At 45.0% G+C, this 17,303-nt stretch overlaps 1 protein-coding gene across 2 annotated transcripts in view; it reads left to right on the forward strand.

Annotated features, from left to right (window-relative positions):
- Positions 1-17,303, forward strand: part of GPN2 (GPN-loop GTPase 2) — a 160,513-nt gene that overhangs the window by 93,296 nt on the left and 49,914 nt on the right. The window contains exon 4 of one of the 2 annotated variants that reach the window (XM_075335907.1): positions 143-287. In XM_075335907.1, the coding sequence (XP_075192022.1) occupies positions 143-287 (145 nt within the window). The remainder of the gene's footprint in view (positions 1-142; positions 288-17,303) is intronic. The other variant, XM_075335908.1, reaches the window with a different exon arrangement.

Genomic DNA, 17,303 nt, shown 5'->3' on the forward strand with positions numbered 1-17,303 from the left:
GAGCAGTACAATCCTAATAATTCGGTAAGGATTTTGTCAGAATTGCTGCGGAAATGAATACATTCGAACACTGTGAAAATAATCATTTTAACCTTGGCTATTATTTTGGTGTCAACAACCTTATTACTGTGTGTTTGCTTAGGATCAAGAAAGTCTGAAGAGGGTTTTGGCCGCTGTGGACCAAGCCAGTGGTTTCTGCTTTGGGGAGGACAAAAGATCACTTGGAAATCTTATGGCTGTAGCGATGGGAGCAGATTTCCATTTCACATCGTATCCTTTTCTTACAAGTAAATATGGCCATGAACAGTCCGTCTATTTTAGAAAAGGGAAGAATTAAATAATAAAGTTGAGTCGATTGCACAACCATAGTTCAGATAATTGCTGTCTGGGTGTGGACAGCATCTGCACAAATTTACTTACCATCTGGGATTACAGGTTCGGTTTATGACTTTACAGGCTGGCGAGACGTCACTTGTGCATCGCAGAGATGATGTATCTTCAGGCTGGTGTAACAAACACTGCGCCAAGGATTTCAGAAGCTCATGTAATCTCCGCTGCTCCTGTTCCCAGCCAGAGAGCACTGACCTGGACCATGTAGATTACAACCCTGTTACTGAACAGATATAGATTTTTGATTAAAATAAAGTCCAGCTCACCATTGTGTTATATCTAGTGATGGGCAAGCACTAAAATGCTCTGCTGCTCGTTACTCGAGTGGAGCAATTTTTAATGCTCGGATGCTTGTCTCGAATAACTAGCATAATGGAAGTCAATGGAAACATCAACATTTTTCTGGCAGATCCCCGAGAGGTCTGATGTAGGCCTGGAAATTACTAACATGGATGATAACACAACTGAAATGGGATTGGAACAGCATTGGGAAGATGCTTGGATACACCTGACCAAGTCACTGCTGAAAACAATGTTGTAAGGGTATTAGGCCCCTTTAACTGTCTGAAAAGAGAGTGTACAAAACAGAGGATAAAACAGATTTTAATGGAGAAAATGTTAGGAAATTACCGTACATGTTTCTAAGGCAAATTTAAATAGAGAGGAAACACTACCTGAGCCACCCCTTTGGCTATATTCACACTAAGGCTATGTGCACACGTTGCATATTTGGGTAAAGAAATTTCTACACCATTTCTGCATCTCTTGGCAGGAAAAAACCCTCAACATTTGCACTACACTTAGGTTTCTCATTGACTTTGCTGGCCATAAGAATTTGTTTGCAGTTTTCTGACAGAATGGCACTAAAAGACGCATAAAAAAAACCGCAATAAGGGTAAGTTCACACAGTGCGTTTTTCGCTGCGTTTTTGCGTGTTTTTCGGTTGTGTTTTTGCTCAGAAAACTGCATAACGTTGCTTCCCCAGCAAAGTCTGAGTTTTCATTTTTGCTGTCTGCACACAGCGGTTTTTTTTAGCTGATCTTTTGTGGTGCCCACAAAAACGCAGCATGTCATTTATTTTTGCGTTTTTCACTGCGTTTTCCACCCATTGAGTTCAATGAAATGTTCAAAAACGCAATGAAAACAGCAAATTGCAAATATAGCTGTGTTTTAGTGCGTTTTTATTACTAAAAACGCAGCTATAAACGCAAGGGGTGGATAGTAAAGTGACATGTACAGGAAGAGGATTCCTTCTGTCAGTAAATACAGAAGCGTGAATCCTCCCGGTACTGTCACCGCTGTGTCCACCTCCAGTCCTGTGCATGTCAGCGCTCGTGCGGCGCCATGTCTGGGCGGGAGGTGGAGGCAGCTGCAAAAACAAAAGTGAACAGTAGAAAAAAAAAATGTCATACTCACGTGTCTTCAGACTCCCGGTGCCGCCGCTCCGGCTGTGTGCAGTATCCCCGGGCACCTCCGATATCTGCAGTACCTGGCGCTGATCACCTGATGCGGTCACCTTACGCATCAGCTGATCGTAAGTCTCGCGGTGACGCCGGCGCCCGGCCGGCTTAACCTGTCAGCGGATGCCATCAGGAGACTTCATCCCTGATTACCGGCAGCTCCTGCAGCGATCAGACGGGATCAGACTCCGCTCCAGGAAATGCCGGTCATCAGCACATAAGTTTTTGGGTTTTTTTTGCACTGATGCATCATCTGATTGCATAAACGGCTTTTATACAATCAGCTGCTGTGTGATGTGATTCACGTCCTTGATCCTGACACATCATCTAATCGCTTTGCCTTCCAGCAAACCGATCAGATGATATTGGATCCGGATTGGACGGCGCGGGACCCTTGACCCAGGATTACTGCGGAGGGGGGTTCTTTATTTCAATAAAGATGGAGTCACTAATTGTGTTGTTTTATTTCTAATAAAAATATATTTTTCTGTGGTTTTTTTTTTTATCTTTACTAGAAATTCATGGTGGCTATGCCTAAAATTGGCGTGACACCATGAATTTCGGGCTTAGGGCCAGCTGATAATATACAGCTAGCCCTAACCCCATTATTACCCAGCGAGCCACCGTCACCAGGGCAGCTGGAAGAGTTGGATACAGCGCCAGAAGATGGCGATTCTATGAAAGTGCCATTTTCTGGGGTGGCTGCGGACTGCAATTCGCAGCGGGGGTGCCCAGAAAGCATGGGCACCCTGCACTGTGGATTCCAATCCCCAGCTGCCTAGTTGTACCTGGCTGGACTCAAAAATTGGGCAAAGCCCACGTCATTTTTTTTTTTAATTATTTCATGAAATTCATGAAATAAAAAAAAAAAAAAAAGTGCTTCACGATATTTTTGGTTCCCAGCCGGGTACAAATAGGCAGCTGGGGGTTGGGGGCAGCCCATACCTGCCTGCTGTACCTGGCTAGCATACAAAAATATGGCGAAGCCCACGTCATTTTTTTGGGGGGCAAAAAACTCCTGCATACAGTCCTGGATGGAGGATGCTGAGCCTTGTAGTTCTGCAGCTGCTGTCTGCTCTCCTGCGTACACTAATGGATGTAGTATGCTGAGCCTTCTAGTTCTGCTCCCCCTGCCTCTCCCTCCTGCATACAGTCCTGGATGGAAGATGCTGAGCCTTGTAGTTCTGCAGCTGCTGTCTGCTCTCCTGCATACACTATTGGATGGAGTATGCTGAGCCTTGTAGTTCTGCAGCTGTCTGCTCTCCTGCATACACTAGTGGAGAATGAAGAACATATTGAAGAAGGAAATGACATCAGACCTTTTTTTTTCAACAATCTTTAATGGCATTGTTCACTGATAAAAAAACGCATAAAGACGCAGTGAGCAAAAACTCAGCAAAAAACGCACCAAATCGCGGCAAAAACGCATTTTTTGACGCGGATGCGTTTTTGTGCGTTTTTTGCCGCAAAAAACGCACAAAAATGCAGCATCAAAAAACCCGCAGTGTGTGAACTTAGCCTAAAAATGCAGTATGCACACAGCCTTGGCGCTCTTGCACAAACACACCAGTTTCCCATTTCAGTCAGTCAAAATAAACAATAGCATGGTTTTGATGGGCTTGTAAAATCTGCTTTTAATTTGAATTAATGAAATAATTAAGATTTTGGACAAAGTCACGGGCCAACCTAGTTGCAGGTCCCACATATCCCTCCATACAAAACAATGGGCCCCACATATTCCTTCATACAGAATAGTGGGCCTCACATGGCCCTCCATACGGAATAATGGCCTCCACATAGCCCTCCAAATTGAATGGGCCCTCCATACAGAATAATATGCCACACACAGTCCTCCATACAGAATGTGCCCCACATAGTGCTCCATGCAGAATAATAGACTCCATATTGTCGTCCATACAGAATAATGTGCCCCACATAGTCTTCTATATAGAATAATGGACCTCACATAGTCCTCCATAAAAAGTAGCCTCGTGTGCCAAATAAAATCGGCCTGTGGGCCAGATTTGGTCCATGAGCCACAGTGTAGCATATGTGGTATGCGTTTTTGTTGTGCTCATGTAGCAGGCACAGTTTCACCTGCCCAACTATCTTGTACTGTACATGCAATATTAGCAGCACATCCACTTCCCCATCCCCTACTACACGAGCGGCGCATATTAAATTAGAGAGGCAGCTAGCAGCAGTATTAATAAGTAAACTGGTAACTATCTGCAGTCACTGCAAGGCCTAGGAAAAATGACTGAGGCACAGGTTATATTATTGGACACGAGGTTGTGTAAGGTGGGTACACCGCACCAGGAGACAGAGCGAGGCCTGGAAATCAGGTACAAGAGATGGCCGCCGCCATGAGGATGCGGAAATCATCAGTGTCCACAAGTCTAAAAGTCAACATTTGCAGTGAAAGCAATCTGAAAATGTTGCTGTTTATTGTTTGGGCCTTTGGGTAGATGGCTGCGTATTAACGCTTGCACTACAAGACCTGGGGTAGACACAGCTGGTCGCTGCGCTGGGACAAGGAAGTGGACATGGTTGCTGATGGTGTTTGCAAATGTGCGAAGACCATATCCGGGTGGGAGGCATCCTCGCCTACATCCTGGACAGGGTATTAACCAGCACGTAGCACAGGGGAGGAGGGAGTGGGGTCACCCAAAGAGAATGACTGTGGGCCCAGGCATTTGGCCCACATAGTCCACCAAGAAGTATGGCAACAGGAGAGGCGTGGCCTGCTTGCTAATGGCACCGGTCACCTAGCTGCTGAGCTCCAGCCACCTCGACTCCTAACCGGCTCACTGCGGCTCACCAGTGGCACCAATCTCTCTGCACACGGGGGGAAAGTGCTGCGGAGGTACCCAGGAACGTGGCATGCCAAGGGGAAAGTCCCAGAAGAAGCCGTCCCCGGCGAAATTTACAGACTTCTTCTCCAGCACGGGAAGAGGGAAAATGGCAGCAGCATCCTCCTCCACAGCTTCCTCACGCTCATCCAGGAGGGGATCCACAGCTGGCCCAGACTTGGACACAGACGCTGCAGATATACCGCTTACCAAAGGTACCATGCAGAAACTGCTCAGTGCCCTCCGCTCATCACTGCAGCAGGATTGGAAAGATATGGTGGCTGAGCTGAGGGGAGATATCACTGCCATAGGCAGTCGCACAGCACACATTGAAACTAAAATGCAGGAGCTGACAAAGTCACACAATAGCCTCATTGATGCCAATGCAGCACTGGAGGAACAAGTGCAAAAGCTCCATACCAAGGTCTTGGATTTAGAGGACAGGTCCCGCAGAAACAACATAAGAATCAGAGGAATTCCAGAGGCCATACCAGACAAGGGGCTGCAGAGCTTTCTAGGCTCCTTGCTGCAGGAGCTGCTCCCAGACCTGTCTGCAACTGATTTCCTGGTGGACAGAATACACAGAGTCCCTAAGCCTAAATCCCTCAGTGCTGATGCCCCCCGGGACACTTTGGCTCGCCTGCACTTTTACAAGACCAAAGAAGCCCTGCTGCAAGCCCTGAGAAGGAGGCCGCCTCTGTCTGAGCAATTCCAGCACCTGTCCATTTTTCCGGATCTGTCTGCAGGAACCCTGGCAAAAAGGAGGGAATTTGCCCCTTATACCAAAATTCTCAGGGATGAAGCTATATCCTATAGATGGGGTTTCCCTGTAAAGATCCTGATTTTCCGTGCAGGAAACACCCACGTCTGCCATTCCCCACAACAGTTGGCAAAGCTCCTATCCTCATGGAACATGGCAAATCTCCCGGCCAGATCTCCAAGAGCCACAGGATCATCCCAAAGGGATAAAGTGAATGAAGATTGGTCCGTCGCGTGAGTTATGTGATATGTCTGAGTCGCGGCTGAGACTTAGTTGCTACTTTTAAGGTCCGCTGGTTCTGTTCAACCAGGACCCTGAGCCCCCATGGCGGTACATTTCCACCATACCGCAGGCCCCCTTTTTGGGCTTTTTTCTATGTGGACTGATGCTCCCTACATCAGTAATGTTAGTGATGTTGTTAATGTCAGTGTTACCCTTTCCTGCCTAACCTTCCTTTCTCCCCCCGCAGCTCTAGGCAAGAGACTTTTTTTTCATGTACAATGGTACTGAACTGTATGTCTATAAATGTTAGGGGCCTGAACTCGCCGGCCAAGAGATCCATGTTTTGGCGGGAAGTGGTTAAATCCAAATGTGACGTGATTTGTGGTCAAGAGTCTCATCTCCTCCAGGGGGACTCGCACAGGTTAAATAATGCTAAATTTCCTTTCATACTGCTGGCTTGTGGGAAAAAAAAAAAGGCTGGAGTATTCATTTGTGTAAAAAATACTGTTGCGTTCACACTACATTCCCAACATTTAGACCCTGAAGGTAGATACGCCATTATTAATTGCTCCATAAATGGATCTAAGTATACTATTGCAACCCTTTACGCCCCCAACTCTGGTCAGATCAGCTTTCTGCGGAGGTTTCTTTCCAAGCTTTCATCCGTTACAGAGGGTAAGCAAATAATCTGCGGGGATTTTAACATGTTAATGTCCAGCACTCTGGATTGCTCCAATACTGCTGTAAAGAGGAAGGAAATGAGCACAATAATTTCAGAAAGGCATCTCCATGATATATGGAGATACCAACATGCAAATGAGAGGGACTACACATTCTTCTCACCTCGGTTCACCTCATACAGCAGATTGGACTACTTTCTGGTTGAAAGCTCACTTATTATGGATTGCTCAGATTCAAAAATTGGACTTATAGCTTGGTCGGACCATGCCCCCATATACCTGACAGTCCAGGAGCAAAGCCGCACGCCCGTTTTTACCCGGTGGCGCATGAATGACTCCCTCCTGGCCTGTAGACAAATCTCTGAGGAGTTGCAGGCCGACCTCGCAGAGTTTTTTAAATTTAATGACAACAAGGAGGTGACAGAAGAAACGCTATGGTCTGCACACAAGGCCTTTATTAGGGGGTCATTCATCAAAATTGCCACTAGGGAGAAAAGGAGGCGTCAGGCAACTTCCAAAGCTCTACTGTCCCACATAGCGCTTTTAGAAGCCCACAATAAATCTGCCCCAAACATGTCAACATCTGACGAACTCAGGAAACTAAGAACACAGCTCCGCCAATTGTTGATGGTAGACTATGAGAAAAATTTAAGATCCCTCAAACAGCGGTACTATATGATGGGTGACAGGGCGGGTGCCTTACTAGCCAGGAGGGTTAAAAAACGAGAAATGCAAAACAAAATTGAATACCTCGTGACGGGTTCTAATGCCACAATACGCAACCCAACGGAAATAGCCAATGCATTCGCTGATTTTTATCAGTCTCTCTACAACCTTAAAAATGACCCCACTGCCCCAAAGCCTACCCAATCGGCAATTAATTCCTTCTTAAACAATATTAATCTTCCTCGGTTATCTACAGTACATCTAGAGCAACTAAATTCCCCTTTCTCCCTGGAAGAGGTTCGCCAGGCGGTGATCACAGCCAAAAGAAATTCAGCTCCAGGCCCAGACGGCCTCACTAACTCCTATTATAGGCAATTCACTGAAACCCTGTCTCCTTTCCTCCTGAGACTTTTCTCCTCTTGGCGAACCACAGCAGATATTTCACCAAATAATCTAGAGGCCATTATAACTACCCTGCCAAAGCCAGGAAAACCCCCTACATCACCAGGAAACTTCAGGCCAATATCCCTCCTAAACTGCGACTTAAAATTGTACGCCAAAATAATCTCAGCTAGAATACATAAAGTCCTTCCATCACTGATTTCCCCGGATCAAGTGGGGTTTGTGGCGGGGAGGCAGGCGAAAGATGGGACGAGACGTATGCTGGACCTGATTGCGGTGGCTGAGGGGAGGAAAATCCCCAGTGTATTCCTGTCCTTGGACGCAGAGAAGGCGTTTGACAGGGTGCACTGGGGATATCTGAAATCTGTACTGGCCAAGTTTGGATTTGAAGGCCCCATACTTACCGCCATAATGGCACTATACTCTAACCCTAACGCCAAAGTTCTGGCATCCGGATTTATATCTCGGAGTTTTGAATTATCCAATGGGACACGCCAGGGGTGTCCGCTCTCCCCTATCATCTATGCCCTTGCTATAGAGCCTCTGGCGCAGACTATCCGTGAATGCCCTCGGATCTCGGGGATTCGAGTGGGGAGTACAAACCATGTGATTAGTCTATATGCGGATGATGTGATTTTATCCTGCACTAATGTAGAGGTGTCCCTAAAACACGTAATGGAGATCCTGTCCTCCTTCGCTCAAGTCTCGTATTACAAGCTTAATATTACCAAGTCCTTAATTTTTCCGCTCTTCCTGCCCGCCTCAACTAGAGCCACTCTTTCTCATCTTTACCCTTTCAAATGGGAAGACGAGGGTATCCCCTACCTGGGTATTATACTGGCCCCGCTACACTCCGTGATCCGGAAAAATCTGCTGACCCTGCACACCTCACTGGATAGAGAACTTACTCGCCTTTCTCTTCTCCCGCTCTCTTGGGTGGCGAGAATGCAGACCTTTAAAATGATCTGCCTCCCAAAAATTATCTACTTACTTCGGTGCCTGCCCCTAACAATTCCGCAACGGTATCTCACCAAAATTCATTCGCTAATGAGTAAATTTATATGGGCTGGGAAAAAACCTAGAATAGCCCTGAGATGCATGGATGCCCCGTTAAGTGGTGGAGGAATGGGTATTCCTAATATTCTAACATACCACAGAGCCGCTATCCTGGAACCGGCTCGAGATTGGTGGAGGAATGATTCAGACTTAAGATGGTTACAGATTGAGTACACCTGGGCACAGGTCCACTCCCCTAAACAATTCATAGACTCCCTGCTCCTAACCCCTTCGCCCCCCGGCGATCTTCTACCCACCACAGCAGCTCTAAAGAAAGCTTGGTCCTTGTGGAGAAAGCCAGTGTCACATGCTTTAGGTCCCAGCATTCCCCTTAGATCGCTAGAAGCCTTCATTCCGAACTTGAATCTTGCCGCCTGGACACGTGGAGGTCCAATCACCCTAGCAGATCTCTATAGAGAAGGCGTCCTACTCCCGTACTCAGAAATGTGTGATAAATTTAACCTTCCCCGACACAGTCTATTCCAGTTTTTTCAAATACGTCACTTTCTTCAGTCCGCTCCTCATCTCCCGGCTCCCACGACAGCTGACCACGCCTCAATTAAAAAATTCTTTCAAAATAGCAAAATCAAAGGCCTTTCATATATCCATAATATGCTAAACTCCCCACAACCGGACAAACAATTGCCGTATATGCTCAAATGGGAAAAAGATCTAGCTTCTCCGCTTCCGCCGCAAGAATGGTTCGCGGCCTCAAAATGGATCCACAAGTTCTCTTCTTGTCTCAATCATATAGAGCAATTAAAAAAGGTTCATCTGAGGTGGTACAACTCCCCTACTAAACTGGCTTCTTTTTCCCCACATGTGTCACCACTGTGCTGGAGGGGCTGCAACCACAGGGGCACCTTATGTCATATGTGGTGGTTTTGCCCTAAGTTATCTAACTTCTGGCAGGAGGTGTTCAATCTAATCCATGAGGTTACTAGTCTCCGCCTTTCTCCAAACCCAACCTTAGCGGTGCTACACATTGGCTTAGATGGGATCCCGGATCTTTTAAAAAACATCATTTCTCACATTCTCATAGCTGGCAGGTACTGTGTGGCATACAAGTGGAGGTCGGTGAGCCCCCCTACAAAAAGAGATCTAATTGAGAGGATCAACCTACACTGGCTATACGAAACCAACTTGGCCCCCAACCTAGAGAAGAGAACGGTGAGACTTAAACAATGGCACCCGTGGGCCACTTCCCTTTATGCAACGGCCCTCCCCCAGATACCGACACCTACACCATAAATAAATTGATTATGCCTAAGTATGTCTTGTAGAGCTGCTTCCCCCACCCCCTCTCTTTCCCCCCTCCCTCCCTGCTCCTATGTTCAGGTTGTTGTTGTAAGGGGTATTTAATGTCCCAGATTGATATTCTGATAATGGCTCGAGGCTATTCCACCTCTTGCTACTCAATGCTCCTGTTCTTGATGTTGTTGTATGAGAAGTTTGTATTTTTCTGAAAACTCAATAAAAACCTTTATGATAAAAAAAAAAAGAAGTATGGCAACACAAGCAGCAATAGAAGTATAGAATACATTCTGATTCCAGTTTGGGATCACTTTTGAAAACGCTCAATTATTGACTCAAAAACTGTCAAAGGACATACAGACCGTTCAAAGCCTAGACAAAAATGAGCAGGAAGAATGGCAATACAGCCAACAACAGGTATACAGAAGACACTGCCTCAAATTTTTTTTTTATCAATACACTCTTACTTTGCCTGTTGAAGGGCTCATTTACATAACCGTTCCGTCTGTCCTGGGCAGTTCCTGTTTTTTTGCGGACCCACGGACAGGACCATCTTTTCAATGTCTTTTGTGTAGGATCGAATGGCACATGATAGGACTTCCATGTGCATCCAATCCTACAAAAAAACCACATCGGATGCCATATATCATTCCGTTATTATGGAACATGTCCTATTCTGTTCCGTAATAATGGACCGTGACTCAATACAAGTCAATGGGCCCGCAAAATCCCTGGAAGCCGCACGGAAGCACTCCCGTGTGACCTCCGTTGGGTGACCGTGCAGTCTGTGTCCCGCTCCCTGCCAGCCCCGCGGCTGGCCGCACAGCAGTGTGTCAGTGTCTGCCCGCACTGCAGTATCAGCAGCTTCTCACACTGCAGTGCGGGGATGACAAGCGCTGCCGTCAGGAGGTTAGATGAGATCATTACCTGCTGTGACGATCTCCTGCACTCCTGACGTCAGCGCTGTCACTGCCTTCTATGCCCGCCGCGTTGACACACGGATGACACACGGACCGTATACGGAACGGAACTGATGTCATACGGATGCATCCGTGAAAAAAAACGGACCGATTTTTGCGGACCGCAAAAACGGAACAGTCATGTGAATGTAGCCTAAGAGTCATAATTATCTGCAGTCAGTGCGAGGCCTAGCCAAAATGACTAGAGGTCATGGCAATGCAGCCAGCAACAGACGTAGAGGATAGACTCCGATGCCATATTTTGTTAAATTTTAAAGACACTTAATTCTTGACTCTCAAAGAAGCAAAATAGATGCAGACCGTGCAAGGCCTAGTCAAAATTACTGAGGCACAGTTGATGTTATGGGACACGCGTTTGTGTAAGGCAGTAACAGCACACCTCGCAAAATATTTATGTCTGGGGTCAGGCTGGTAGTAATCTAGCCCCTACTGAGCTTGGTACGTCAGAGGTTGCAGATTACTGTTTTCTTGTCTTCTGCACTCTCTGTAAAAAAGCGCCAGACTGGGGAACACCTAACCCTTGACCTGGTATCTTGCTGCCTGTGGGTACTGTGGGAAATAGTTGTCCGCTTTCTACCTCTAGCCTCCCCACTGCCTACTGTTGTGGTGCAAAACAAGAATGCCGCAGAGACACCATCACATGTTTCTCAACGCTGGCAGGAAACTAGCCAGGTCTTTCACCGGGAAGGAACAACCACGGGAAGGGCAGTCTCCAGTCAAGGAAACCGCCTATACCAAAACATGGTATCCATCCACAGACAGCTGTTTCAGGGTATTTGCCCCTCATCAGTGTGGAGCAGGAAACTGGCTAGTGGGAGCAATGCCTAGTAGAAGACTACATAGGTAAGGATGGTTGACCTCGGGGAGATCAACATCCAACACCGCGGAGACACCATCACGTGTTTCTCAACGCAGTGATACTAGAACAAGGCCACATGTTTCTCAACGCTGGCAGGAAACTAGCCAGGTTGCAAAACAAGAATGCTGCTGGCTAGTTTCCTGCCAGCGTTGAGAAACGTGATGGTGTCTCCGCGGCATTCTTGTTTTACATATTTTCCCAGGGAACCTTGTTCTAGTGTCATTGCGTTGAGAAACACGTGATGGTGTCTCCGCGGTGTTGGATGTTGATCTCCCCGAGGTCAACCATCCTTACCTATGTACTGTTGTGGTGCTACGCATCCCTCCCGTCCCCACGTGTGCCTGCATGCTCCTTCACGTTTAATCGGTAAGCTCCTTGCTGTATGTTGGTTTTTTTGTGCTGTGCTTACCTGTTACCTATCCTCAGTTGGTACGCTGTTTTATGCAGCAGTATACCCCCTTTGGGGTTCTTACCTGGAGGTATCTATTTATTGTTATTTTCAGCACTAACCACATCAGTGAGCTATTCATAGCTACTTTTAACATTTTTTGCATGCAGCCGCATATGGGGAATTTTTCACCCTTGTTGTTTTGGAAACCTTGTGTACTCCTCTTGCACCTGTATCATTCTTGTCTGTTCAATTAAAAATGTACCTTTTACCTGCACTTCAGTGCATATGAGTGCTTTTTGAATCTGACTATGGGGTTTGTGGCTACTCAGGCAAAATTAAAGACTTCTATTTCTCTTGTATTTATATGTTCCTTGAAGTTGTTGCCTTCTACTACTATTGAAATCCAATTATACTGTTCTGTGTTTTTCTTGAGACAGTAATTGCCTTTTTCGAACCATGGTTGCTCAAATATTTGGCCATCACCACACACACTCTCTTCATGAACCTCTTAAACCATGCACATTGAGAGGCCAAAAGAAGTCATAAATGGAAAGGTAAAGAGCTCTTTGTAGAGTCCAAGTGTGGGGTCACTAGTCACTTAGACTCGCTATGGTTGCAGGAAGGAGAATCAAGGTGAGGATCATGTAGTCCTGACTTTTCACTAGTTAAAGGGAACTTGTCACCAGTGTTTTACCCTGTAAGTTGAGGCCACCACCAGTGGGCTCTTACAGTCATATGAAAAAGTTTGGGCACCCCTAGTAATGTTAACCTTTTTTCTTTATAACAATTTGGGTTTTTGCAACAGCTATTTCAGTTTTATATATCTAATAACTGATGGACTGAGTAATATTTCTGGATTGAAATGAGGTTTATTGTACTAACAGAAAATGTGCAATCCGCATTTAAACAAAATTTGACCGGTGCAAAAGTATGGGCACCTCAACATAAAAGTGACATTAATATTTTGTAGATCCTCCTTTTTCAAAAATAACAGCCCCTAGTCACTTCCTGTAGCTTTTAATGAGTTCCTGGATCCTGGATGAAGGCATATTTGACCATTCCTGTTTACAAAACAATTCCAGTTCAGTTAAGTTTGATGGTCGCCGAGCATGGACAGCACGCTTCAAATCATCCCACAGATGTTCAATGATATTCAGGTCTGGGGACTGGGATGGTCATTCCAGAACATTGCAATTGTTCCTCTGCATGAATGCCTAAGTAGATTTGGAGCGGTGTTTTGGATCATTGTCTTGCTGAAATATCCATCCCATGCGTAACTTCAACTTCGTCACTGATTCTTGCACATTATCGTCAAGAATCTGCTGATGCTGAGTTGAATCCATGCGACCCTCAACTTTAAAAAGATTCCCGGTGCCTGCATTGGCCACACAGCCCCAAAGCATGATGGAACCTCCACCAAATCTTACTGTGGGTAGCAAGTGCTTTTCTTAGAATGCCGTGTTTTTTGCCTCTATGCATAACGCCTTTTTGTATGACCAAACAACTCAATCTTTGTTTCATCAGTCCACAGGACCTTCTTCCAAAATGTAACTGGCTTGTCCAAATGTGCTTTTGCATACCTCAGGCAACTCTGTTTGTGGCGTGCTTGCAGAAACTGCTTCTTTCGCATCACTCTCCCATACAGCTTTTCCGTGTATTGTTGACCGATGCACATTGACACCATCTGCAGCAAGATGATGATGCATGTCTTTGGAGGTGGTTTGTGGATTGTCTTTGACTGTTCTCACCATTCTTCTTCTCTGCCTTTCTGATATTTTTCTTGGCCTGCCACTTCTGGGCTTAACAAGAAATGTGCCTGTGTTTCTTCCATTTCCTTACTATGTTCCTCACAGTGGAAACTGACAGTTTAAATCTCTGAGACAACTTTTTGTATCCTTCCCATGAACAACTATGTTGAATAATCTTTGTTTTCAGATCATTTGAGAGTTGTTTTGAGGAGCCCATGATGCCACTCTTCATAGGAGATTCAAATAGGAGAACAACTTGCAAGTGGCCACCTTAAATACCTTTTCTCATGATTGGATACACCTGCCTATGAAGTTCAAAGCTCAATGAGGTTACAAAACCAATTTAGAGCTTTAGTAAGTCAATAAAAAGTAGTTAGGAGTGTTCAAATCAAGAAATTGATAAGGGTGCCCATACTTTTGCACCGGTCAAATTTTGTTTAAATGCGGATTGCACATTTTCTGTTAGTACAATAAACCATTTCAATCCAGAAATATTACTCAGTCCATCAGTTATTAGATATATGAAACTGAAATAGCTGTTGCAAAAACCCAAATTGTTATAAAGAAAAAAGGTTAACATTAAAAGGGGTGCCCAAACTTTTTCATATGACTGTATATACAGCATTCTAACATGCTGTATTTAAGAGCCCAGGCCTCAGTGTAGAACATAAAAAAAACACTTAATAATACTTACCTAAACCGGTCGCTGCGGTGGATGTGGCTCAGATGGGCATCTTTGTTCTCTGGTGCCGCCTCTTTCGGCCATCTTTGGCCTCCTTCTGAAGCCGCGGTGCATGACGTGTCTACGTCATACACACGCGCCGGTCCTGCGCATGCGCACTACAGTACTTTGATCTTCCCTGCTCAGGGCAGATCAAAGTGCGCCTGCTCAGGACCTGAAAGCCGGCGAGTGTGGATGACGTCGGACGCGTCATGCACCACGCTTTCAGAAGGATGACAGAGGCGGTGACAAAGATGACTGAAAGAGGCGGCGCCGGCACCGGAGGATGAAGACGACCATCTGAGCCACATCCACCGCAGCGACCGGTTTAGGTGAGTATTATAAAGTGTTTTTCATGTTGTACACAGTTATATACATGCTGTATATAAGAGCTCCGTGGTGGTAGCCACAGCTTATAGGTTAAAAACCTGGTGACAGGTTCCCTTTAAACTGGACCATGTGGAAGGATGGTGCTGGTAAACAGATTGGGAGCATTATCTGCCATCCAGCGGTTTAAATACATGGCATTATGTAATGCAATAAGTGCAATATGCGCGCACGCATTTGAGTGTTGAGTGTAGTCCTGCTCTTAATCATGATTAAGAGTGTGACTACACTCAAAACGTGTGGATGCGTACTCGCATATGGCGCTTACTGCATTAAATAATGCTATGTATATGAACATCATTATAATAAAGAAGAATCTGTTTGCTTTAGCTGGACCTTTTGTTTTGTATTAAATTTACATTTTTCTTCTCATATTTTATTTTTTTTTTAGATTTTTTTTCCTTTTAGCTTTAGGAACGGTAGTTTTGGAGAGAACACATGATTTGAGGTTATCCCATAGTGTTTCATATCGTGTGGTGTGTTCATGTGTCATGTTCGTGTATCAGATTCTGTGGCGCTGTTCCAATAACCTCTAATTTGTAATTACCAAAACGTGTTGCCAAAAGGAGGTACATATATATCACAATAATTCATCTCCAATTCATTAATGGAACCAGGCTAATGAGTCAAACAAAACAAAAAAAATATATAGCCAGAACAAATAAATGTTCATGTACAAAATATTTATTAATAAGAAAAATGTTTTTAAAATCGTAAAAGGCAAGGAGAAAAGTAATGAAATAAGCGCCACAAAGCTCAGCAAGGTACTTATAAGCAGATAGCAAAAATTGATAATAACTGTGGGTGATCTATGAACCACAATAAACTACCAGAGATTGTCCCCAAACTGGGTATAATCAATATGTTTCTATAGGTGAAATATATAATACGGTATCTCAAATGGGTTACATAAAGAAAAGGACCCATAATTAACTCAAATGAGCCAAAAAAAATCTGCTATTGTATAACTTACATGGTACAAAATACAGGTATCACAAAACATAAACCCAGAAATCCCACAATGGGGGAAAATACCTGTCGCCATATGACCACTGCTGAGCCACACTGTGTTGTGTAGTGTGGCTCAGCAGTGCTCATATGGCGACAGGTATTTTACCCCCATTGTGGGATTTCTGGGTTTATGTTTTGTGATGACTGTATTTTGTGCCATGTAAGTTATACAATATGAGATTTTTTGGATCATTTGAGTGAATTGTGGGCCTATTCTTTATGTAACCCATTTGAGATCTATCTAATATATAAAGCTGTGTATGTATGTCCGAATGTCCGCTAAAGTAATTTGCATTGTCGCATTTACAATCATGAAATTTTGCACAGTTTTACAGTTACTCTCAAAAATCCTGCCTCCATTAAACTGAATGGAGGTGGAAGCTACAGGCTATTAATAGCAACTGTCAGTGGTTGCTATAGGAACAAATATAAACTGTTAGTATAAGAAGCTTATGTGTGAGGTAATATGTCTGTGGGGAGACAGAAAAAGACAGACAGACGTGGAAAAAGACAGAGAGACTGACAGAGACAGACGGGCAAAGAGACAGCCCTAGAAAGACAGCCGGGCAAAGAGCCCTGGAAAGAGACAGACGGACAAAGAGACAGACGGACAAAGAGACAGCCTGGAAACAGACAACCGGGCAAACAGACAGCCCTGGAAAGAGACAGCCCTAGAAAGAGACAGACTGACAAAGAAACAGACTGACAAAGAGACAGCCCTGGAAAGAGACAGATGAACAAAGAGACAGCCCTAGAAAGAGACAGATGTGGAAAGAGACAGCCCTGGAAAGAGACAGACCTAGAAAGAGACAGCCGAGTAAAGAGATAGACCTGGAAAGCGACAGATGGAGAAAGAACCAGATGGGCAAAGAGACAGCCCTGGAAAGAGACAGCCCTGGAAAGAGAGAGCCCTGGAAAGCGACAGCCGGACAAAGACAGCCCTAGAAAGAGACAGCCAGGCAAAGAGACAGACCTGGAAAGAGACAGCCAGAGAAGGAGACAGCCGGAGAAAGAGACAGACCTGGAAAGAGACAGCCAGAGAAGGAGACAGCCGGAGAAAGAGACAGACCTGGAAAGAGACAGACACACACACACACACACACACAGATGGAGACAGACTGATACAAATACAGACAGAGAGATAGAAACAGACAGACAAAGAAAGACACAGACAGACAGCGACACACAGACAGAGACTGGGAGAGAGACCGAGAGAGAGACTATCCCGAGCAACGCCCCGGTACTACAGCTAGTGTATTTGTGTGTATGTCATATATATATATATATTATATATATTTTTCACCTATAGGAATATATTGAATATACCCAGTTTCGGGACAAATATTCTCTGGTAGTTTTATTGTGGTTCACATTGTACCTGATCACCCACAGTTATTATCAATTTTTGTTATTTGTTTATAAGTACCTTGATGAGCTTTGTGGCACTTATTTTGGCACTTTTTT

Source organism: Anomaloglossus baeobatrachus, chromosome 2 (assembly GCF_048569485.1).
Source record: "Anomaloglossus baeobatrachus isolate aAnoBae1 chromosome 2, aAnoBae1.hap1, whole genome shotgun sequence".
Lineage (NCBI taxonomy): Eukaryota > Metazoa > Chordata > Amphibia > Anura > Aromobatidae > Anomaloglossus > Anomaloglossus baeobatrachus.